Genomic DNA, 18,571 nt, shown 5'->3' on the forward strand with positions numbered 1-18,571 from the left:
CTGAAATAAAAACAAGACTTTCAAACCTTCATTTTTGATAAATTAAATGATATAGAAATACTGATCGTTGAATTTTGTTTCCTAAAAGATATTTTGGTAATAATGTTTTAACAAAATTGATCAGATGTGAAAGAAAATACGCAAATAAAGATAATTTAGAATAACATGTCAGCAAATGTATTTTTCACACGTCAGCAAGGTCATTAGTTTAAGGCTTTGATTGTTTATAGTTTTTGTAATGGTTTTTGGTTTTTTGTTTTTGAGAATCTCTTTTTTTATCCATTCAAGATTTTGTAAAAATGGTTTTCCTAAAATTTAGTGAATCTGGTTTTTGGAAGATTTTAACAATTTTCATTAATGAAGCTCAAAACTGATGCTTTTGGAACTAGAAAGAGTGTTGCTAAGGAGGAGAAGAAATGTAAAGTTGAAGAAGCTGTTGATGATGGTAGCCATAAGGGTTTTTTCAGTGAAGGGCTGAAGGGAAATAAGAAGAAATGTATGATTCATGAGGTTAGGTAATAGGTATATGGATAGTAAATATTATGAAGTGATAATTCTATTTTCGAATATATGATAAATAAAGTAACATATTGGCTCGGTAACCATTAGAAGAACAAAAAGAAAATGAATACAATGAACAATGGTAACCAAACAATAATAAACAGTTTTTAAGAAATGAAAAAAAAATCTGCAGAGAATAAACAAAATAGTAAATGGTAACCAAACAATAAAAATGTTTTTAAATATATATTAGATATTAAATAAATTAAATTTCAATGATAATACTAATATTATTTTTAATGTATATATAATAAATTTTACATTTGATTTTAAAATAAAAATTTGTAAATTACATTTTAGATATATCTTATTAAATATTAATAATTAATATTAACATACAATAAAATTTTAAGAGTAATTTAAATTTGTTTTACTATTCATACAATTTTCAAATAAAGCCTTAAGATTAGTTTAACATAAAATTCCTATACAAAATATTTTTTCTATTAATACATTGTGAAAATATGAAAGTTTTTATATTACAAAATTGAAATTTTATTAAGAAACATATTTTTTTATTTATTTTATAATAAAAAACGAATTTTAATATTTATTCTTTTTTTTGTTCCATTTGTTCCTCATCAATTTTGGGGAGGAACATTTTTGTTCTATTGTTCTTTATTTTTTTAAGAATGTAGAGGAATGTAGGGGAAAAAATATTATTTTCAAATGGTAAACAAATTGTTGAATAGTGAGGAATGTGATATTCCTCCTTGTTCTTTTCCTACATTTTGGTCACCAATTGAAGCCATCATTTTTCTTTATAATTCCATTTTACCAATCTATGCTTCATTCAAGAACATGAAAGCTTCAACTAGCAAAGAAAGCAATGAGTTTATTAATGCAACAAATGGTATTTGTAAAGAAAATAAAAATTTTAACTACTTAAATTTCCAAATTTTAAAGAGGTAAAGAAAATCCTAATTTCAAACCAAGAATAACATACATACCTAATCGTGTGGAAAGACTTTTTCTATACAGCCTTTGTCGTATAGCAATTTCTCGCAGAACCAGAACTACTTAGACACTAATAAGACAATATATGCAGATCAATTGGTGACAGTTTATCCTGTGAGAAAGTTGTTAAAGGGTGGAGACCAGGGTTCGAGGAACGCCTGGCGCACCAATAACCTACTGATGGATATGAATATCCACAGTGAGAGGTTAAGATCGATGCCCTGCAGGGCCAGCTTGGGGTCCGTTGGGGTGGCTAGCGGTGGACTAGTGGGGTCCGCATGTCGGGTTGTCACAAGAAGATTTGTCAACACAATATATTTGTTGTATTTAAAATTTTACATGAAAAATAGAACAAATAAAAATAATATCAATAAACAAAAATTATATCCAAATATCTTAAAAGAAAATTTTTAGATATATACATATGGTTATAGGTTCTGTATTTATAAGTAAATATTGTAGTTGTAGTTGCTCTAATATATACCTTTGTATCCAAATAAAATATTTAATAACCAGTTAGTTAGATTAGTAGATGTGATTGAAAGCATACTTTCATAAAGTAATTTTATAATTACTACATATATATATAATCGAATGGAAATGCAAGTCAGTCTCGGTAATAATTCTTGTCAGAGATATCAAAAGTTGTACAGAGCAAAATCTATTTAATGTGAGCAAATCTCTATTCAACAGATGAGAGTTTTTTTTTTTTTTTGGTAAAAGGTTAAATTTTATACCAATTTTCTATTTTTCCTGTACAAAAGATAGAAAATTTTAGAAAGGAAAACTAATACAAGCAAAATAAGAAGCTAAAAGGGAGGAGGAAGAGGTTGTTGATCCTGGGAGAGCTAGCAGGCGATCACGAATTGTACGATCCACCCCGGCTTGAACCTGAAGAGCAGAAGTCGATACGCTGGTGAAGAGCCTAGCATTCCTTTCACGCCATATGAGATAACAGACGACTTGGAGGACCAACTTGACGATGGATGCAGAGCGGGGAGCTGTTGAGTGCATCTGTTGAAGAATCCAAGTGGAGATAGAGGTTAATCCCAGGGGGGGAGACGGAAATAGTCTACTTGCAAACGCTTCCCAAATCTCAGAGGAGAAAGGACAGTGGAAGAAGAGGTGGTCGTGAGTTTCTATCCCGGTAGAGCAGAGAACACAGGTAGGAGAGAACTTCATCCCCCAACTCCGTAATCTGTCTTTAGTAGGTAATCTCCTTTGGAATGCTAGCCACGTTATAAACGAATATCGCGGGATTGCTTCCTTGAATCAAACTGTTCTACTCCATGGGAGTGTGGGAGAGTGAGATCGTATTTGCTCCCAAGTTTCTTTGGAAGAGAAGTTCTGTTCGAATACCCCTGACACCCGTCTCCAGAGATATGTATCAGCCCCTTTGTCCTCATTTGGTGGAGAGATTGAGGTGAGAGTTGCCATGAAAGCCTGCTGGGAGTCAGACCTTGCTGTGGGCATCCACCATTCTCCATTACGCACTGCGTCAATCACTGATGCATTGTTCCTAATACGCAACACTCGCGGACCATTACCTTCAATGAATTCTGCCAAGGGACCAAGTCCGCACCAGTGGTCATACCAAAACGAAGCACTTCGTCCATTCCCAACCTCGCATTGCATGAATTCCTTTAAGAGAGGCTTGAGTTTCATCATACATCTCACAGTACGAGACAATCTGGGAGAGTCCTCTAGGATCCAGAAACTCTTCCTATGGAAGGTAATGGTCTTCAAACTTGATAAGCACCGGCCATGTTTATCCTTTACGTTAGAATTTAGGAATTAGTTTTTAGTATTAGAAATTTAATTCAATTATGTAGTATTTTTGGAAAAAATTACATCTCTATATACTTATTTAAGCAACCCTTTAAACAAATAACTCTGCTTTATGTAAGATATTACACAAAATGCCACTGTATTTTAAAACAGAATCTTAATCGTGTGTTAATTAACATAATCAATCTCAAATTATATTTACCAAATTAAAATGCCGATGTGGCAGACCTCTTTACATTACATACCAATACGACCAAATTCAAATAAATTTTGTTCACATGATCATAGTGCTAATGAACACCACAAATGATATATACACAGTAAGAATTACATTACATAATTGGAATCATATTACATAATAGGAATTAAAAATGACCTATAATATTAAATCGTATTTTAGTATAAATATTAATCGGAGTGTAAGATATAATATGAGATGATGTATGCTTAAACATGAGATCTATGATATGTTCATTAAATTAATTTTAACAGAATAGTCGTAACAATAACATAGTTATAATATAATGTTTTCTATCTATACAGGCCGACCTTTAGATCATCTAGGAGATCAGAGCAGAGTGATAAAATCCCACCAATATAGACTTCTTCACACGTAAACAAAGAACCTGAACATGAAAATCAGAATACAATCAGAAAATAATTTACTAGATCACACTACAAAGATTCTCATTTCAAGATAAACATGATTTGAGATTTAGTATCCCGCAACTACACAACTAACATATCTTATGTATCGTATATATCAGTTTGAGAACCTTCTCTAAAACAGGGGATCATACATTTTCACACGTAAACAAAGAACCTGAACAGAAAAATCAGAATACAATAAGAAAATAATTTACTAGATCAAACTACAAAGATTCTCATTTCAACATAAACATGATTTGAAATTTAGTATCCCGCAACTACACAACTAACATATCTTACTTATCGTAAATATCAGTTTGAGAACCTTCTCTAAAACAGGGGATCATACATTTTCCTAGGAGATATTGTACAAGATCTTCTTAATCGAATTATCCTTTCTTGATGATAAGATCAAACTGTAATCTCGGCGACTAAAACCTAACATATTCGCTGCTACAATTACTATATAAACAGCCCATTAGCAGCTTTCTACAAACCATCAACGCAATTACGCAAACATCTATCTTATAATTTTCAGCAAATGAGTTACTCAAAATGAATGGTCTAATGGCAATGACTTACCTCGCTGATGTCAAGCCGTACAAAAGCATTTGGCGGGTTCAGGTTAAGGTCCTACATTCGTGGAAGCAGTACACTGCCCAGTCTGGAAAAACATTGGAGATGGTGTTAGCTGACAAAAGGGTTAGTTGTAATAAACATAGTATTTTTATTAATATTTATTCAATAAATAGAAAACAACTTATATTCAATGTTTTAACTGCTTATTTTTCGTTTACAACCATCATAACCAGGGTTCCAAGATTCATGCTTCCATCAAGAAACAACTTGTGAGTAAGTTCGAGAGGCAGATTACAAAAGGTGAGTGGAGGGTCATTGAAAATTTCGGACTAACCCAGGTGAGAGGCCAGTACAGGGTTACTAACCATCCGTTTAAGATGGGCTTCGTGACCAACACTTATGTAACCCGTGTGTGCCCATATCTGATGATATGTATCTCACATTGCCCGACTTTCAAAACATCATTGTTGGGGATCTTAATCCCTTCTACTTGATTGATAAGTTTTTCGTTTTGACTTATTTCAGATTTAAGTAAGATATTTTTTAACAAGATAACAACTAAAAGGGTGTGAAAATGACATGTATTGATCAGATGTTCTTGGTCAAGTGGTGAATGTTGGACCAATGGATACCATTGAGGTAAACAACAAACTAACCAAAAAGCTGGAGTTTGAGATCAGAAACATTAGGTAAAAAAAATGACCTTCCCATTTATTTTGATGTCAATAAAACTATCCCTATTTTTTAACTATGTTATTGTTGATGTAGCAATGACCATCTACCGTGCACAATGTGGGGCAAATTTGCTGATCAAGTTTACCAAGCATGCCAAGACGCTGCTGGTCAGTTGGTGGTTTGTTTGATCAGATTTGCAAAGATTCATACTTTCAGAGGTAAGTTATATTCAAACATATTAAATCATATTAGTAGGATCATAAAAAAAAAATAAACTGTTTAATTGTTATATCTATAGGTGAAAATCAAATCACCAATGCTTTTGATGTATCTGACATCATCATCAACCTGGATTATGCTGAGGTGATTGAATTCACGGAAAGGTATATGAGCAAACTGACCTTGGTTGTTTACTGTTGTAGATCTTAAAGTCATATGGTTTCTCATATTTGTTGTGTTTTTGTTTTAAAACCAGTCTGCCAAACGATGGACTAAGTCTGACCATCAGTCACACTAAGCCACGTACGGAGCTAATGGCTCATAATAGTGACTTCTTTGATCATTATCCTAGGAAGACAATCGACCAATTGCTGGGTCAAATGGAGGTAACTAAAACAAATTATTAGATAAATATTTAGTGTAAATCTATGAATATTCCAGTTTTTATATAACGCTTTTTCCAATCACCAGGTTTCGAAATGTAAGGTCATGTGCACAATTGCATCTATTGATACGGATATGGGTTGGTTTTATCTGGGGTGTAAGAAATGTAGCAAAAAAGTGGAGGGAAACAATAAGAAGGAGAATTCTTTCCTGACAAAACCAAGAAAGCCAACTTACTGGTGTCCTAAGTGCAATCTGAACATCACTCAAGTCGTACCAAGGTAGTTTTTATACTTTAAAAAACCAATTTTATTCTCTCTCATGTAAACAGTCAAATACTTCAGAACTACACATAATCACTTACTAACTTTCTCATTCGTAGGTTCAAGTTACAGCTTCTGAGATTGTTGGACAATTTGGTCATGACCTACTTGATGGAGTTTATGATGATGATGTAAGTACCATTTGTTAATTATAGTTTTTATGTAAGTAGTCATAAAATGCTAATATTTTGTATCTCTTGCCAATAAATTTAGCTACAGGATCCATCCAATCTACCTCTTGCTCTGAAAAATTTAGTTGGGAAGACATTTCAGCTTATGGTGTTAGTTGAAATTGACAACCTTTATGGTGGCAATGAAACATACCAGGTTGGAAAGATTTGGCCAGGAACAGAAGGGGTAAAGATAGATGACCTTGATGATTCAGAGGGACAAGGCAACCCATCTCAAATCATTTCCGGTGATCAGGTAGTTATTTTATCGTCTTTAAATCATAGATATCGTCTTTAAAAGTTTAATGAAATATTTTTATTTTAAATTACAGGAGCTTTTGTTGCTTACCAATAGCAGTGAAACATCTGCTTCTGATTTTGCTACTCCATCATCAAAGAGGGTTAGAGAAAACGATGAAGGAAACTCAACCAATAAGAAGATCGTGGCTAAGTCAGTCATGTTTGAAAAACCATATGAGAAGGTGATGAAACTGAAGGCAGTAAAATTGGAGAAAATTGAGGAACAGAAGGGAGTGAAGATTGTGAAAACGAAAGGTGGAAAACCAAATGAGGATCTCCCTCATGAGGTGGATAATGGAGATACCAACGAATCAGACTATGCAGCGAAATGAGTCGCTACAAATCAAGTGTCAAGTGGAGGATGTTGGCCTAATAAAACTGTGGGCAGATTTTAGACTTAAGTTAGGGTTGGTGATATGTTACGGTTTTGACTCACTTTGACCCTGTTTATTTGATAGTTTTGTAGTTGTTTGAGTCCTTTTCAGGTTATAATAAGAGGCTAGGAAGCTAAAAGCAAGGATTTGAACAGCAGGAGCAATCGGAGCAGAAAGGAGTTGAATTGGAATCTTTCCTTATTTTTCTCTACTTGTATGCTATTTAACTTAGGGTTTTTAGGAGAGATAAGATACCTTTTCTTTTGGTTTTTGAGCGACGCTTTTGTGAGAGGGAGAAGAGCGGCTACCTTGTGAAGCATTCTCTGAACCCTTTTTATTTTTATGTCATTGAATTTCTCATCTTTTGCTATGATTCATTTCTCTATGTCTGAGTAGTTTTCTTTGCTAGATTAGGGGTTTCAAAAGAGGTTTCATGGGTTAGCAACAGAACACAAATAGGGCTTTACATAATCGATTGTCTTCACTATTGTTAGACTTAATGCTTAGGTTGATTTGATCACCCAATCTATGATTCTAGGTTTATCTATTCATCAAAAGTGTAATAGGTTGCTAGAAAAGAAATTAGTGGGCAAATTAACCTAGACCTGCGAAAGTTGATGTGTAAGTGATTTGTGAACTTATCATTCCTGTTCTTTAATGCTTGTCTGCGATTCTGGGCTCAAACGACAGTTTAGGGTTTATGGACCGCCGAACATGTGCTCCGGATGTCTGAGTATGTGCTCCGCGTTTCTGAACAGAATCGATCAGATAGAGTTATTGATACCACGACAGTGGATCAGTTTATATTTATGTTTGAGTTCTAGACTGGTACTTAATCTATGCCCTGAATAGTTGTTTAGTTGCTATCTATGAAATTCCCGAGAATTACCCCTGATCTAGTGTTTTGCTTATTGCCTTTTTATACCGTTTTAATCGCGTTACTGTTACCAAACAAACCCAACTTTGAATTGTCTTAGCTTGAAATTGAACCAATAGAACCATAGAGTAAAACTTGGTCTTCGTGGGATTCGACCCCTAAGTACTACTTCTTTGCTGTGCACTTGCAGTAGAAAAATAGGGTTTAAAACTCTGTGTATCAAGTTTTTGGCGCCGTTACCGGGGACCAAATTTTTACCTTTGGTTTTCGGCGAAATTACTAGACTAAGACCTTACTGATTTGTCTTTCTGCTTCTTCTTTGCGTGTGTTTCAGGTGCATGTCAAGAAGATCTACAAGAAGAAACAGCACCGAAGAACTAGTTGCTTTGTCAGCCGCAGAGCTCTCTTTGGCAGAAAGAACAAACCGCAAGAACAAAAAGTTTCAATCCGTCAACATGGGTGACAACAGAAACAATGAGGATATGGCTGCCGAGTTGCAGCAACTTCGACAACAGTTGGGGCAGTTGCTCCGTGCTCAACACGAAAGAGCCGCGCCGCCAGAACCGTCCATTGGGGACAAGGACAACCCGCATGTGTTCTACACCAACCGAGCGGCTATTGTTCCTCCCACCATCCCGAGACAAGATTTTGAGATCAAGCCACAGATGATCTCTCTAGTGAAGCAGCACCTATTTCACGGTCTCCCAGCTGAGATTCCGATGGACCACATCGAGAATTTTGAGGAGATATGTAGCACCACTGGTTCAAATTGGATACCGTCAGACTTTCTGAAGTGCAAGCTCTTTGATAGAGCTTCACGTTGGCTGAAGTCATTGCCACCTGGGTCTCTGACATCATGGGAACAGTGTAGATCTGCGTTTCTGGACCATTTCTACACCAAGGCTAAGACCGCATCCCTAAGGAACAAGATTTCATCGTTCCAACAGCACACTGGAGAAGCCTTCTGCGAGGCTTGGGAGAAGTACAAAGAGTACCGTAGAGAGTGTCCGCACCATGGATTCAGTGATGAACAGATTCTGGGCATTTTCTATGATGGAGTTAACTGGGAATACAGAAACGCTCTCAACTCGGCCAGCAATGGGGATTTTATGACAAAGTGTAAGGAAGGAGCATATCAGTTGATTGAGAACCTAGCTGCAAGCTCCAGCAACAAGGCTCCTGAGTATGACAGGTCCGTGAAGGTCAACAGTGTCGATACGCAAAAGATCGACGAGGTCACAGCCAAGGTGAACCTTCTTCTGAAGGGGAGCCAGAAAACTGTCCATTTTGTCGATGAGACCGGAGACATGCCGCTAGCTCAGGAGATTTGTGATGGAGAGGATGAAACAATGGAGGTTAATTATGTGAGTGGGCAAGGTTTTGTGCAGAACAGGGGTTTCAACCCGAACTACAGAAGCCATCCGAATTTGTCCTATAGAAGCACCAACGTGGAGAATCCTCAGGATCAGGTGTATCCGCAACAAGGAGCTCAGAATCAGATGGGTTATTAGAAAACCTTCTCAAACAACTTCCAAGGGAAACAGTTTGTGCCCACTCAAAACCGTTTCCAAGGGGGGAACCAGCAGGCATATACAAGCGCTCAGCAAGCACCACCTTTCACCAACCAGCAGTTGGGATCTTCACCTGCTAGCAGCTCTCAAGATGAGCTGAAAAACATGATGCAACAACTCTTGGTGAATCAACAAAAAGCTTCAGTGGAAATCAACGCTACGGTCGATACCATGTACAATGACCTTAATGGGAAGTATGAGGCAGTAATGTCACATGTGAAGAAGCTTGATGTTCAGGTTGCACAGACTGCTGAAGCCGTGAAAAGAACTCCTGGGACTCTGCCCGGAAAAGGGGAAGCAAACCCGCGGAACGAGTATGTCAATGCGATTGAGCTAAGGGGAGGAAAGAAGTTACCCCCTAGAGAAGCACCATCCGCTAGGCTTGACAAGGGCAAGGGTATTGCTGAAGAATACCTTCCTCAACATGCTGCTGAGACTCCACCGTTGAGTCAAAAAGAAGCCGAAGCATCCGACGAGCATGTGCTCCCACCCAGCGAGCACGTGCTCCCGACTCCCGATCAGACCGTTCCTACTGAGGTACCTCATGCACGCGTGTACACCCCTAGGGTTCCTTACCCTGTTCCTCCTAAGAAATCTCGCAAGGATTTGGAGGATGCAAAGTGCAAGGAGATGTTGAGAGAATTGACGGTAAAACTACCCCTAGCTGATGCTGTTCAGATGATACCTGCTTTGAAGAGATATGTGAAAGGGTTAGTTTCTGGGAGAGTGTCAGAGGAAGAGAACGTGATGATGGTTTCAAGAGAGTGCAGTGCTGTGCTGCAAAACAAAGTGCTAAAGAAGAGAGATGATCCAGGGCGATTTGTCTTATCCGTGAGAATCGGTAAAACGATTTTTGCAAACTCCCTCTGTGATCTAGGTTCTAGTGTGAATCTTATGCCATATTCAGTGGCTAAAAGGCTGGGATACACAAAGTTCAAGTCTACACGGATTTCGTTAGTATTCGCGGATAGATCCACCAAGCGCCCCATAGGAGTGTTGGAGGATTTACATGTCCAGATAGGGGACACGCTTATACCAGCAGACTTTGTGGTTCTGGAACTTGAAGAAGAACCACGTGACCCCCTGATCTTGGGTACATCATTCTTATGCACAGCTGGTGGATTATAGATGTGCAAGGGGGAACGATCGATCTCCAGCTGGGGGATATGATCGCAAGGTTTGAGATGAATAAGCTGCTCAAGAAACCTATGATATATGGTCAGACTTTTGTGGTTGATGATGGTTCAGAGGTTGCACATGAGGTTACCGATGAAGTTCTCACTCTCGACCCGTTGGAGGTTGCCTTGACGAAGGCAGAGGGTAAGTATGGATTCTTGAATGAGGAAACAGACGGTTTTACACGCATTTCGGATGCAGGTACACGGTTCCAGCAACTGGTAGCTTACGCCAGCCTAGACGATGAGAACCAATCAGGGGAGGAATCCGCCGAGGGAGCACCTGCTCCGGATTCCGGAGCACATGCTCCGGTAAAGTCAGAGGACGGTCCTTGGAGCGAGTTAAGAGCTCCCAAGGTGGAGCTAAAACCACTTCCAGTCGGGCTAAGGTACGCGTTTCTAGGTCCTAACTCTACATACCCCGTGATAGTGAACTCTGAACTAAACAATGTAGAGACCGCTTTGCTCCTTTGTGAACTTAGGAAGTATAGAAATGCTCTAGGGTATTCACTAGATGACATCCCAGGAATCTCACCAGATCTTTGCATGCATAGGATACATCTAGAAGATGAATCAATGACTTCGGCAGAACATCAGAGGAGGTTGAACCCGAATCTAAAGGATGTTGTTAAGAAAGAGATAATGAAACTTCTAGATGCGGGTGTAATTTACGCTATTTCTGATAGTTCCTGGATTAGTCCAGTTCATGTAGTCCCTAAGAAAGGTGGAATTACAGTGGTTAAGAATGATAAGGATGAGTTGATTCCTACTAGGACAGTTACGGGACATCGCATGTGCATAGACTATAGAAAACTTAATGCTGCGACCCGTAAGGATCATTTTCCTTTGCCGTTTATTGATCAAATGCTTGAGAGATTGGCTAACCATCCCTACTACTGTTTCTTAGATGGCTATTCAGGTTTCTTTCAGATCCCAATCCATCCCGACGATCAAGAGAAGACCACATTCACATGTCCTTACGGCACCTTTGCTTACCGCAGAATGCCGTTTGGCTTGTGCAATGCACCAGCGACCTTCCAACGATGCATGATGTCCATTTTCACTGACCTGATTGAGGATATAATGGAAGTTTTCATGGACGATTTCTCCGTCTATGGGAGCTCCTTTTCCGTTTGTTTGTCTAATTTGTGCAGGGTGTTGCAGCGGTGTGAAGACAAACATCTGGTGCTGAATTGGGAGAAATGCCACTTCATGGTCAGAGATGGGATAGTGCTGGGACACAAGATTTCTGAAAAGGGGATTGAGGTTGACAAAGCCAAGGTTGAGGTGATGATGAGTTTACAACCGCCTAATTCGGTAAAAGGGGTCCGCAGTTTCCTTGGCCACGCCGGTTTCTACAGACGGTTCATTAAGGATTTCTCCAAGATAGCAAGACCACTTACCCAACTGTTGTGTAAGGAAGTGAAGTTTGATTTCGATTCTGCTTGCTTGGAAGCGTTTCACACGATCAAGGGAGCCTTGGTTAGCGCTCCGATTGTACAACCGCCAGATTGGGACCTTCCCTTTGAGGTCATGACTGATGCGAGTGACTATGCCGTGGGAGCAGTTCTGGGACAGAGAAAAGACAAGAAGCTGCACGTGATATACTATGCCAGCCGCACCTTGGATGAGGCTCAGTGCAAGTACGCTACAACCGAGAAAGAACTTTTAGCGGTTGTGTTTGCTTTTGAGAAGTTCCGATCATACCTTATTGGTTCCAAAGTGGTTGTTCACACTGATCATGCAGCATTGAGGTATCTACTGACCAAGAAGGATGCAAAGCCAAGGCTACTCCGTTGGATTTTGTTGCTTCAAGAGTTTGACTTAGAGATTAAAGACAAGAAGGGTATTGAGAACGGAGTTGCAGATCACTTGTCAAGAATGAGGATAGAAGAAGAGCTACCCTTGGATGATATCCTTCCTGAAGAACATGTTTACTCGATCGGCATCTTTGATCCCGCCGAGCACATGCTCCGCCTGGGAGCACATGCTCTGAAAACCCCGTGCAAGGCAATCGATACCAACAAACAGCCGAGTTTTCCTTGGTTTGGAGAGTATGCAAACTACCTAGCAGTAGAGAAAGAACCTACTGAGTTTTTGGGGAACAAGAAGAAGAAGTTCCTAAAAGACATAAGGCGGTATTTTTGGGATGAGCCTTACCTCTATAGGCATTGCTCGGATGGTGTTTTCAGGAGGTGTGTGACTGAGGAGGAGGTTCCTAGAGTCTTGTTTCATTGCCATAGCTCACCCTATGCTGGACATTTTGATACTTTCAAAACCGTGTCCAAAGCTCTTCAAGCGGGTTATTGGTGGCCTACCATGTTCAGAGATGCGCAGCGGTTCGTGTCTTCTTGCGACACATGTCAGAGACAAGGGAACATCAGCAGGAGGAATGAAATGCCTCAAAATTTCATCTTGGAGGTTAAGGTATTTGATGTTTGGGGAATTGACTTCATGGGACCTTTCCCGAACTCATTCGGCAATGAGTACATATTGGTGGCTGTCGATTACGTGTCCAAGTGGGTAGAAGCTTTGGCCAGCCCCAATAATGATGCAAAGACCGTGCTCAAGATGTTCAAGTCGGTTATTTTCCCACGGTTTGGTGTCCCACGGGTAGTCATTAGCGATGGTGGATCGCATTTCATTAACAAGGTCTTTGAGAGTCTTCTCAAGAAGAATGGAGTGAGGCACAAGGTCGCCACCCCCTACCACCCACAAACAAGCGGCCAAGTTGAGATCTCTAACCGGGAGATTAAGAGCATTTTGCAAAAAACAGTGAACACAACAAGGAAGGATTGGTCTCAGAAGCTAGATGAGGCTCTATGGGCTTATAGAACCGCCTACAAAACACCCCTGAGGACTACACCGTTTCACTTGGTGTATGGTAAGGCGTGTCACCTTCCTGTTGAGCTAGAGTACAAGGCTGCTTGGGCAGTGAAAATGCTGAACTTTGACACTAAGAGCGCCCATGAAAGGAGGAAGATGCAACTGCATGAGCTAGAGGAGATTAGGCACCTCGCCTATGAAAACTCAAAACTCTACAAGGAGCGTACCAAAGCCTACCATGACAAGCGGATCCTCACTAGGTCCTTTGCTCCTAATGATCAAGTCTTGTTGTTCAACTCCAGGCTGAAACTGTTTCCCGGAAAGCTAAGATCATGATGGTCCGGACCCTTCACCATCAAGGAGATTAGACCATATGGGACTGTTGTGTTGCTGGACACAAAAGGAGGAGAATTTGTTGTGAATGGACAGAGGCTGAAGCCATATCTTGCCGCCTCTGAGCACGAAAGGGGTGAAACCTTCGCCCTAGGCGACCCTCCTATTACCTAAGGAGCTTTCGAGTCAAGCTAATGACTTAAAACAAGCGTTGGGTGGGAGGCAACCCACCAGGTATAAATTGCTGAGTTTTTCTTTTTCTTTTTAGGGTTTGTTTCTTCTCTTTTCGGTTTCAGGAATGTTGGAAGAAGACGCGGAGCACATGCTCGCAAGACGCGAGCAACCCGATGCACATGCTCGGCGAACTGAGAACAAAAGGAAAAAAAGAGAGGAACGATTGGGCCAGGTAAGTTCAATGCAATTCTTTGGCTCAGGCCCACCAGGCCCACTAGCCTACCAACTCGCAAAACCCTCCTCTCTTCTTCTTCTCCTTCTTCTTCTTGTCTAGGTCTCTCTTTGGCTTATTTTCACACCGGAGACGGTGTGAAGTAAGTCCGGGGGAGGGTCACCTATGACATTTGTTTTCTTTATCTTTCTTTTTATCGAGTCAGTTTATCATGTGAGTCGAACCAAAACTTGTGGGAATTAGGACCGAAATCTGTGATGTTTTTAACCATTTGTGAGTTTGACCGTTTTTCCTAGTGACCATTGTTGCAGAACTAAGAGTACAGAGACGAGCTAATACCTCTTCACATTCGGACCCTTCTCCTGGCCAGAAAAGCTTCATCCCATTAAGGTTTCACCGGAAAGACTTAGACTCTACTTTATTGGAACCTAACCAGATTTAAATTCTTCTCGTTTTGGGCATTAGGATAGGGAACGTGTCACATATTCAGGACTTCTTATTCATTTTGCCAATCTTGCTGATCCTGAATAGCTAGCTCATTTTAAGTTAGTACCCACCCCGAGCCTAACCTCCTTTCAAACCACTTGCACTTGTATTTTTATTTTCTCATTCTATGCAGCTATGTGCAAAATGGTCGGGGAGAGCAGGACTGACACAATCTCTAACTCGCTCTTGCTGGAAAACCAAAGAGGAAAAAGCCGGACGGACAGAGCACGTGCTCCAACCCAGCGAGCACCTGCTCCGAAATTATATAAATCCGAGTCCGCGAGTTGTTTTGAGCAGAGAGAGAGCCTAGGATACGGTCCGCATGCTCCTGGGGCAATATCAGAAGAAGATCCCCCATCATCCTTCATATGTCTCATCAAAAAAAAAAAAAAACAAAAAAAAAAAAACAAAAAAAAAACGTTTAAGGATGATGGAAAGGGACCAGAGCTAGTGTTACACACCCCCGAGCATGCGTTGTACCCTGAGGAGAAAAGAGAGGCTGAGTTTGAGAAGATAAGAAGAGGAGAGTGATTAGAGGTTGTGGACATCAATGAGTCCACTCTCCCTTACCATTTTGTGCGATATCGTGCATCTCTTTCGAAGTAATGGTAACTCCTAAACACTCTATAGCTCCACCATTAAAACAGCCTTTTATCTACCAAGCCTCGATTTCACTAGCTTAATGCCCTTAATGAGAAGCTCACGCCAATTTTAATTGAATGTAAAGAGTCTTTGTATGGAAAGTGATCTTTTTCTGGGTTTGATTGCCAATTATGGTTCTGGTTTTGGAGATGTTTGCTGGAGAATTTTATCGGTATAGCTTGTTTTAACACATGTGGTCTGCAGGTCATGGTCTACTCACGGTTTCTGAGATTTTTGCGAGTTCCCACCTTGGCTCTCTTGGCGCTTGGTTTGAGTTTGTTTGAGGACAAACAAAGATCTAAGTCCCGGGGAGTTGATATGTTACGTTTTGACTCACTTTCACCCGTTTATTTGATAGTTTTGTAGTTGTTTGAGTCCTTTTCAGGTTATAATAAGAGGCTAGGAAGCTAAAAGCAAGGATTGGAACAGCAGGAACAATCGGAGCAGAAAGGAGTTGAATTGGAGCAGAAAAGCTGATTTTAGACCCAGGAGCACATGCTCCCGATTTCTGAGCACATGCTCCCAACTCTACGGTTTCATGACGACACGTGGCAAGCATCTAGGCGCCGATTCCCTACCTAATTCCCCTTATTTTAGGCGATCCTTTGTGAGAGAAAGAGGGCTGAGATCGCTTTTTAATAGGGAGATTTGAATTTGGAATCTTTCCTTATTTTTCTCTACTTGTATGCTATTTAACCTAGGGTTTTTAGGAGAGATAAGATACATTTTTTTTTGGTTTTTGAGCGACGCTTTTGTGAGAGGGAGAAGAGCGGCTACCTTGTGAAGCATTCTCTGAACCCTTTTTATTTTGATGTCATTGAATTTCTCATCTTTTGCTATGATTCATTTCTCTATGTCTGAGTAGTTTTCTTTGCTAGATTAGGGGTTTCAAAAGGGGTTTCATGGGTTAGCAACAGAACACAAATAGGGCTTTATATAATCGATTGTCTTCACTATTGTTTGACTTAATGCTTAGGTTGATTTGATCACCCAATCTATGATTATAGGTTTATCTATTCATCAAAAGTGTAATAGGTTGCTAGAAAAGACATTAGTGGGCAAATTATCCTAGACCTGCGAAAGTTGATGTGTAGGTGATTTGTGAACTTATCATTCCTGTTCTTTAATGCTTGTCTGCGATTCTGGGCTCAAACGACAGTTTAGGGTTTATGGACCGCCGAGCATGTGCTCCGGATGTCTGAGCATGTGCTCTGCGTTTCCGCACAGAATCGATCAGATAGAGTTATTGATACCACGACAGTGGATCAGTTTATATTTATGTTTGAGTTCTAGACTGGTACTTAATCTATGCCCTGAATAGTTGTTTAGTTGCTATCTCTGAAATTCCCGAGAATTACCCCTGATCTAGTGTTTTGCTTATTGCCTTTTTATACCGTTTTAATCGCGTTACTGTTACCAAACAAACCCAACTTTGAATTGTCTTAGCTTGAAATTGAACCAATAGAACCATAGAGTAAAACTTGGTCTTCGTGGGATTCGACCCCTAAGTACTACTTCTTTGTTGTGCACTTGCAGTAGGAAAATAGGGTTTAAAACTCTGTGTATCAGTTGGCTTTTAATTTTTTTTATTTTCCAATAAACTACGTTAACTATGGATAACATTAGTAGAATTCTCTTCTATTATGTTTTACTTAGTAATTTGTAGAACGCATTTGTATTTTGTTTATAAAGGCAACATCATATCAATAAAAAACCACTATTCCCGCCATATATTGAATCATTAGACTATACACTGACCTGTTAATCTCTGCTGATTCAACAAAATCTCCAACCAATTTTCTCCTACTGTTGTCATGTTAAAGAAAAACATTATGTTAATCACAGGGGAAAAAAAAAGAATATGACTAAGTAGATCATAAACAAAAATGAGACTGATTTCATGATGATATAACTCAGCTACGCGAATGAATTCTGTTAAGAAATCTAAATCTTATAATATTATTTGTTACAAGGAATCATTTTATTCCTATTTTTAAGGTAGCAACAAGCATGTGTTTAGGAAATTATGATTAGGTTGTTAAGATAGTAACCATTTTAACATATATTATATAGATCTAACCCGTATTAAGGATACCAGATGGAGATCATATGAACTAGATACTCAACATTCTTTTCACGATTTGTTATTTTGTTCCCTAAAAAAAAGCGTCATAACAAAGGTAGAGTATTTGAGATATCTGGGATACTTTATAGGTCTTATAGTAACTTGGTGCAAATGTTTTACAATATGGAGAAGAGGAAAGCACCGTCGAGTGAACAATGCAAACAGAATGCGGGAGAGATGATGGACAAGGATACGTCAAAAACTAACCCAGAGAAGACCAACCCCCAACTGCAGTCTACCCATACATCCACTACAATACCTAATAGAAACGTTTTTGAAAGAATATTACAGGATTTAACTAACCTGCCGATCGGTTCAATAGGGTCTGCTCCAGCTTCTTTATGTAGCACTGTATCTACTAAAACTACCTGCAGTCCACTGATACCAGGTACTAATCAGATTTATACACGGATATCAAATTATTATATATTACTGTTAGGTGCTACTTTTATTACAATTACTATTAGGACTACATTGATCATCTATTATTTTTAGGTCATTCTGGGAAAAACAACGTTCATATCAGACTTATTCGAATTTTGGGGAATTATTAGAAACGAGTACACCAATAGATAAGTACACACAGAAAAGGAATTGCTTACCTCAGTATATAAGTCATTCACAACCAGCTAATGACCCGTGCAATGCTTCCCATAGAACAGACTATGCCACCATTAAGTCTCTTACAGAATCACAGCAGGCGCATTACCATGACTTATCTGAGGGTAAGAACATTATCAATCATGCATCTTATAATATTTGTAAGACATAAGAAATTGTATTAATAAATCAATTTGTTTATATAAATTACAGAAGAACAAGATGAACAAGTTTACGATTGTTCAAGTGCCGAGGAAGATTACGCTGAAGATTCTGACCCAGAAGTAGATGACTCTGACGTTGAAGTAGATAATGCAGAAGTGTTGGCTGAAGTTAAGAAAAAGCTGCACTACTTAAACATTATTAAGAATGATTTCCAAAAGTTTTTTTGGAGATGTCGTCTCATGTAAGGCATAACCTGCAAATAAGAAAACAGGTAAGTAGAAAATACACGTATAACAAATTTTAGGCATTTTGATGTTGTAAATAGAATAACATGTATAAAAGGAATTGTTCATTATTTAACAGGTACAAAAAAAGACTCAGAATATC

The 18,571-nt window shown here is 39.1% G+C and overlaps 3 protein-coding genes, 1 long non-coding RNA gene and 1 other non-coding gene across 11 annotated transcripts; 1 reads left to right on the forward strand and 4 right to left on the reverse strand.

Moving 5' to 3' along the window:
- Window positions 1–2,292: 2,292 nt before the first annotated feature.
- Window positions 2,293–2,700, reverse strand: LOC147925673 (uncharacterized). Its single transcript, XM_087492718.1, has one exon. The coding sequence runs from the start codon at window positions 2,698–2,700 to the stop codon at window positions 2,293–2,295; it is 408 nt and encodes a 135-aa protein (XP_087348844.1).
- A 90-nt stretch (window positions 2,701–2,790) lies between these two features.
- Window positions 2,791–3,183, reverse strand: LOC147925674 (uncharacterized). Its single transcript, XM_087492719.1, has one exon. It carries the CDS (start codon window positions 3,181–3,183, stop codon window positions 2,791–2,793), a length of 393 nt encoding a protein of 130 aa, XP_087348845.1.
- Window positions 3,184–3,750: 567 nt separating this feature from the next.
- LOC147925675 (uncharacterized) lies at window positions 3,751–18,462 on the reverse strand. 7 transcript variants are annotated; one of them, XR_015585135.1, is made up of 6 exons: window positions 18,283–18,462; window positions 18,022–18,138; window positions 17,723–17,787; window positions 17,053–17,100; window positions 4,537–4,618; window positions 3,751–3,932 (listed from the first exon to the last, which is right to left on the reverse strand). It is a non-coding gene; the product is annotated as an uncharacterized LOC147925675 (long non-coding RNA). The 7 variants fall into 7 exon arrangements; XR_015585134.1 differs by having other exon boundaries at window positions 18,231–18,462; XR_015585133.1 differs by having other exon boundaries at window positions 17,723–17,797; window positions 18,298–18,461.
- On the forward strand, window positions 4,636–6,936 carry LOC109129413 (uncharacterized). Its single transcript, XM_087490608.1, has 11 exons — window positions 4,636–4,656; window positions 4,767–4,833; window positions 5,059–5,064; window positions 5,126–5,222; window positions 5,302–5,426; window positions 5,507–5,591; window positions 5,684–5,813; window positions 5,899–6,084; window positions 6,194–6,265; window positions 6,348–6,560; window positions 6,637–6,936. Exons 1-11 carry the CDS (start codon window positions 4,636–4,638, stop codon window positions 6,934–6,936), a joined length of 1,302 nt encoding a protein of 433 aa, XP_087346734.1.
- Window positions 8,769–8,876, reverse strand: LOC147925676 (small nucleolar RNA R71). Its single transcript, XR_015585567.1, has one exon. It is a non-coding gene; the product is annotated as a small nucleolar RNA R71 (small nucleolar RNA).
- Window positions 18,463–18,571: the final 109 nt, after the last annotated feature.

The sequence above is a fragment of the Camelina sativa genome, chromosome 16 (assembly GCF_030686135.1).
Source record: "Camelina sativa cultivar CO46 ecotype springtype chromosome 16, ASM3068613v1".
Classification (NCBI taxonomy): domain Eukaryota; kingdom Viridiplantae; phylum Streptophyta; class Magnoliopsida; order Brassicales; family Brassicaceae; genus Camelina; species Camelina sativa.

Coding starts and splice junctions, on each gene's coding strand:
- LOC147925673 (XM_087492718.1), bottom strand. CDS start 2,700: ATGAAGTTCTCTCCTACCTGTGTTCTCTGCTCTACCGGGATAGAAACT.
- LOC109129413 (XM_087490608.1), top strand. CDS start 4,636: ATGGTGTTAGCTGACAAAAGG. Junction 5,223..5,301: donor TTTGAGATCAGAAACATTAG/GTAAAAAAAATG, acceptor TTGTTGATGTAG/CAATGACCATCTACCGTGCA. Junction 6,085..6,193: donor ATCTGAACATCACTCAAGTC/GTACCAAGGTAG, acceptor TCTCATTCGTAG/GTTCAAGTTACAGCTTCTGA.
- LOC147925674 (XM_087492719.1), bottom strand. CDS start 3,183: ATGAAACTCAAGCCTCTCTTAAAGGAATTCATGCAATGCGAGGTTGGG.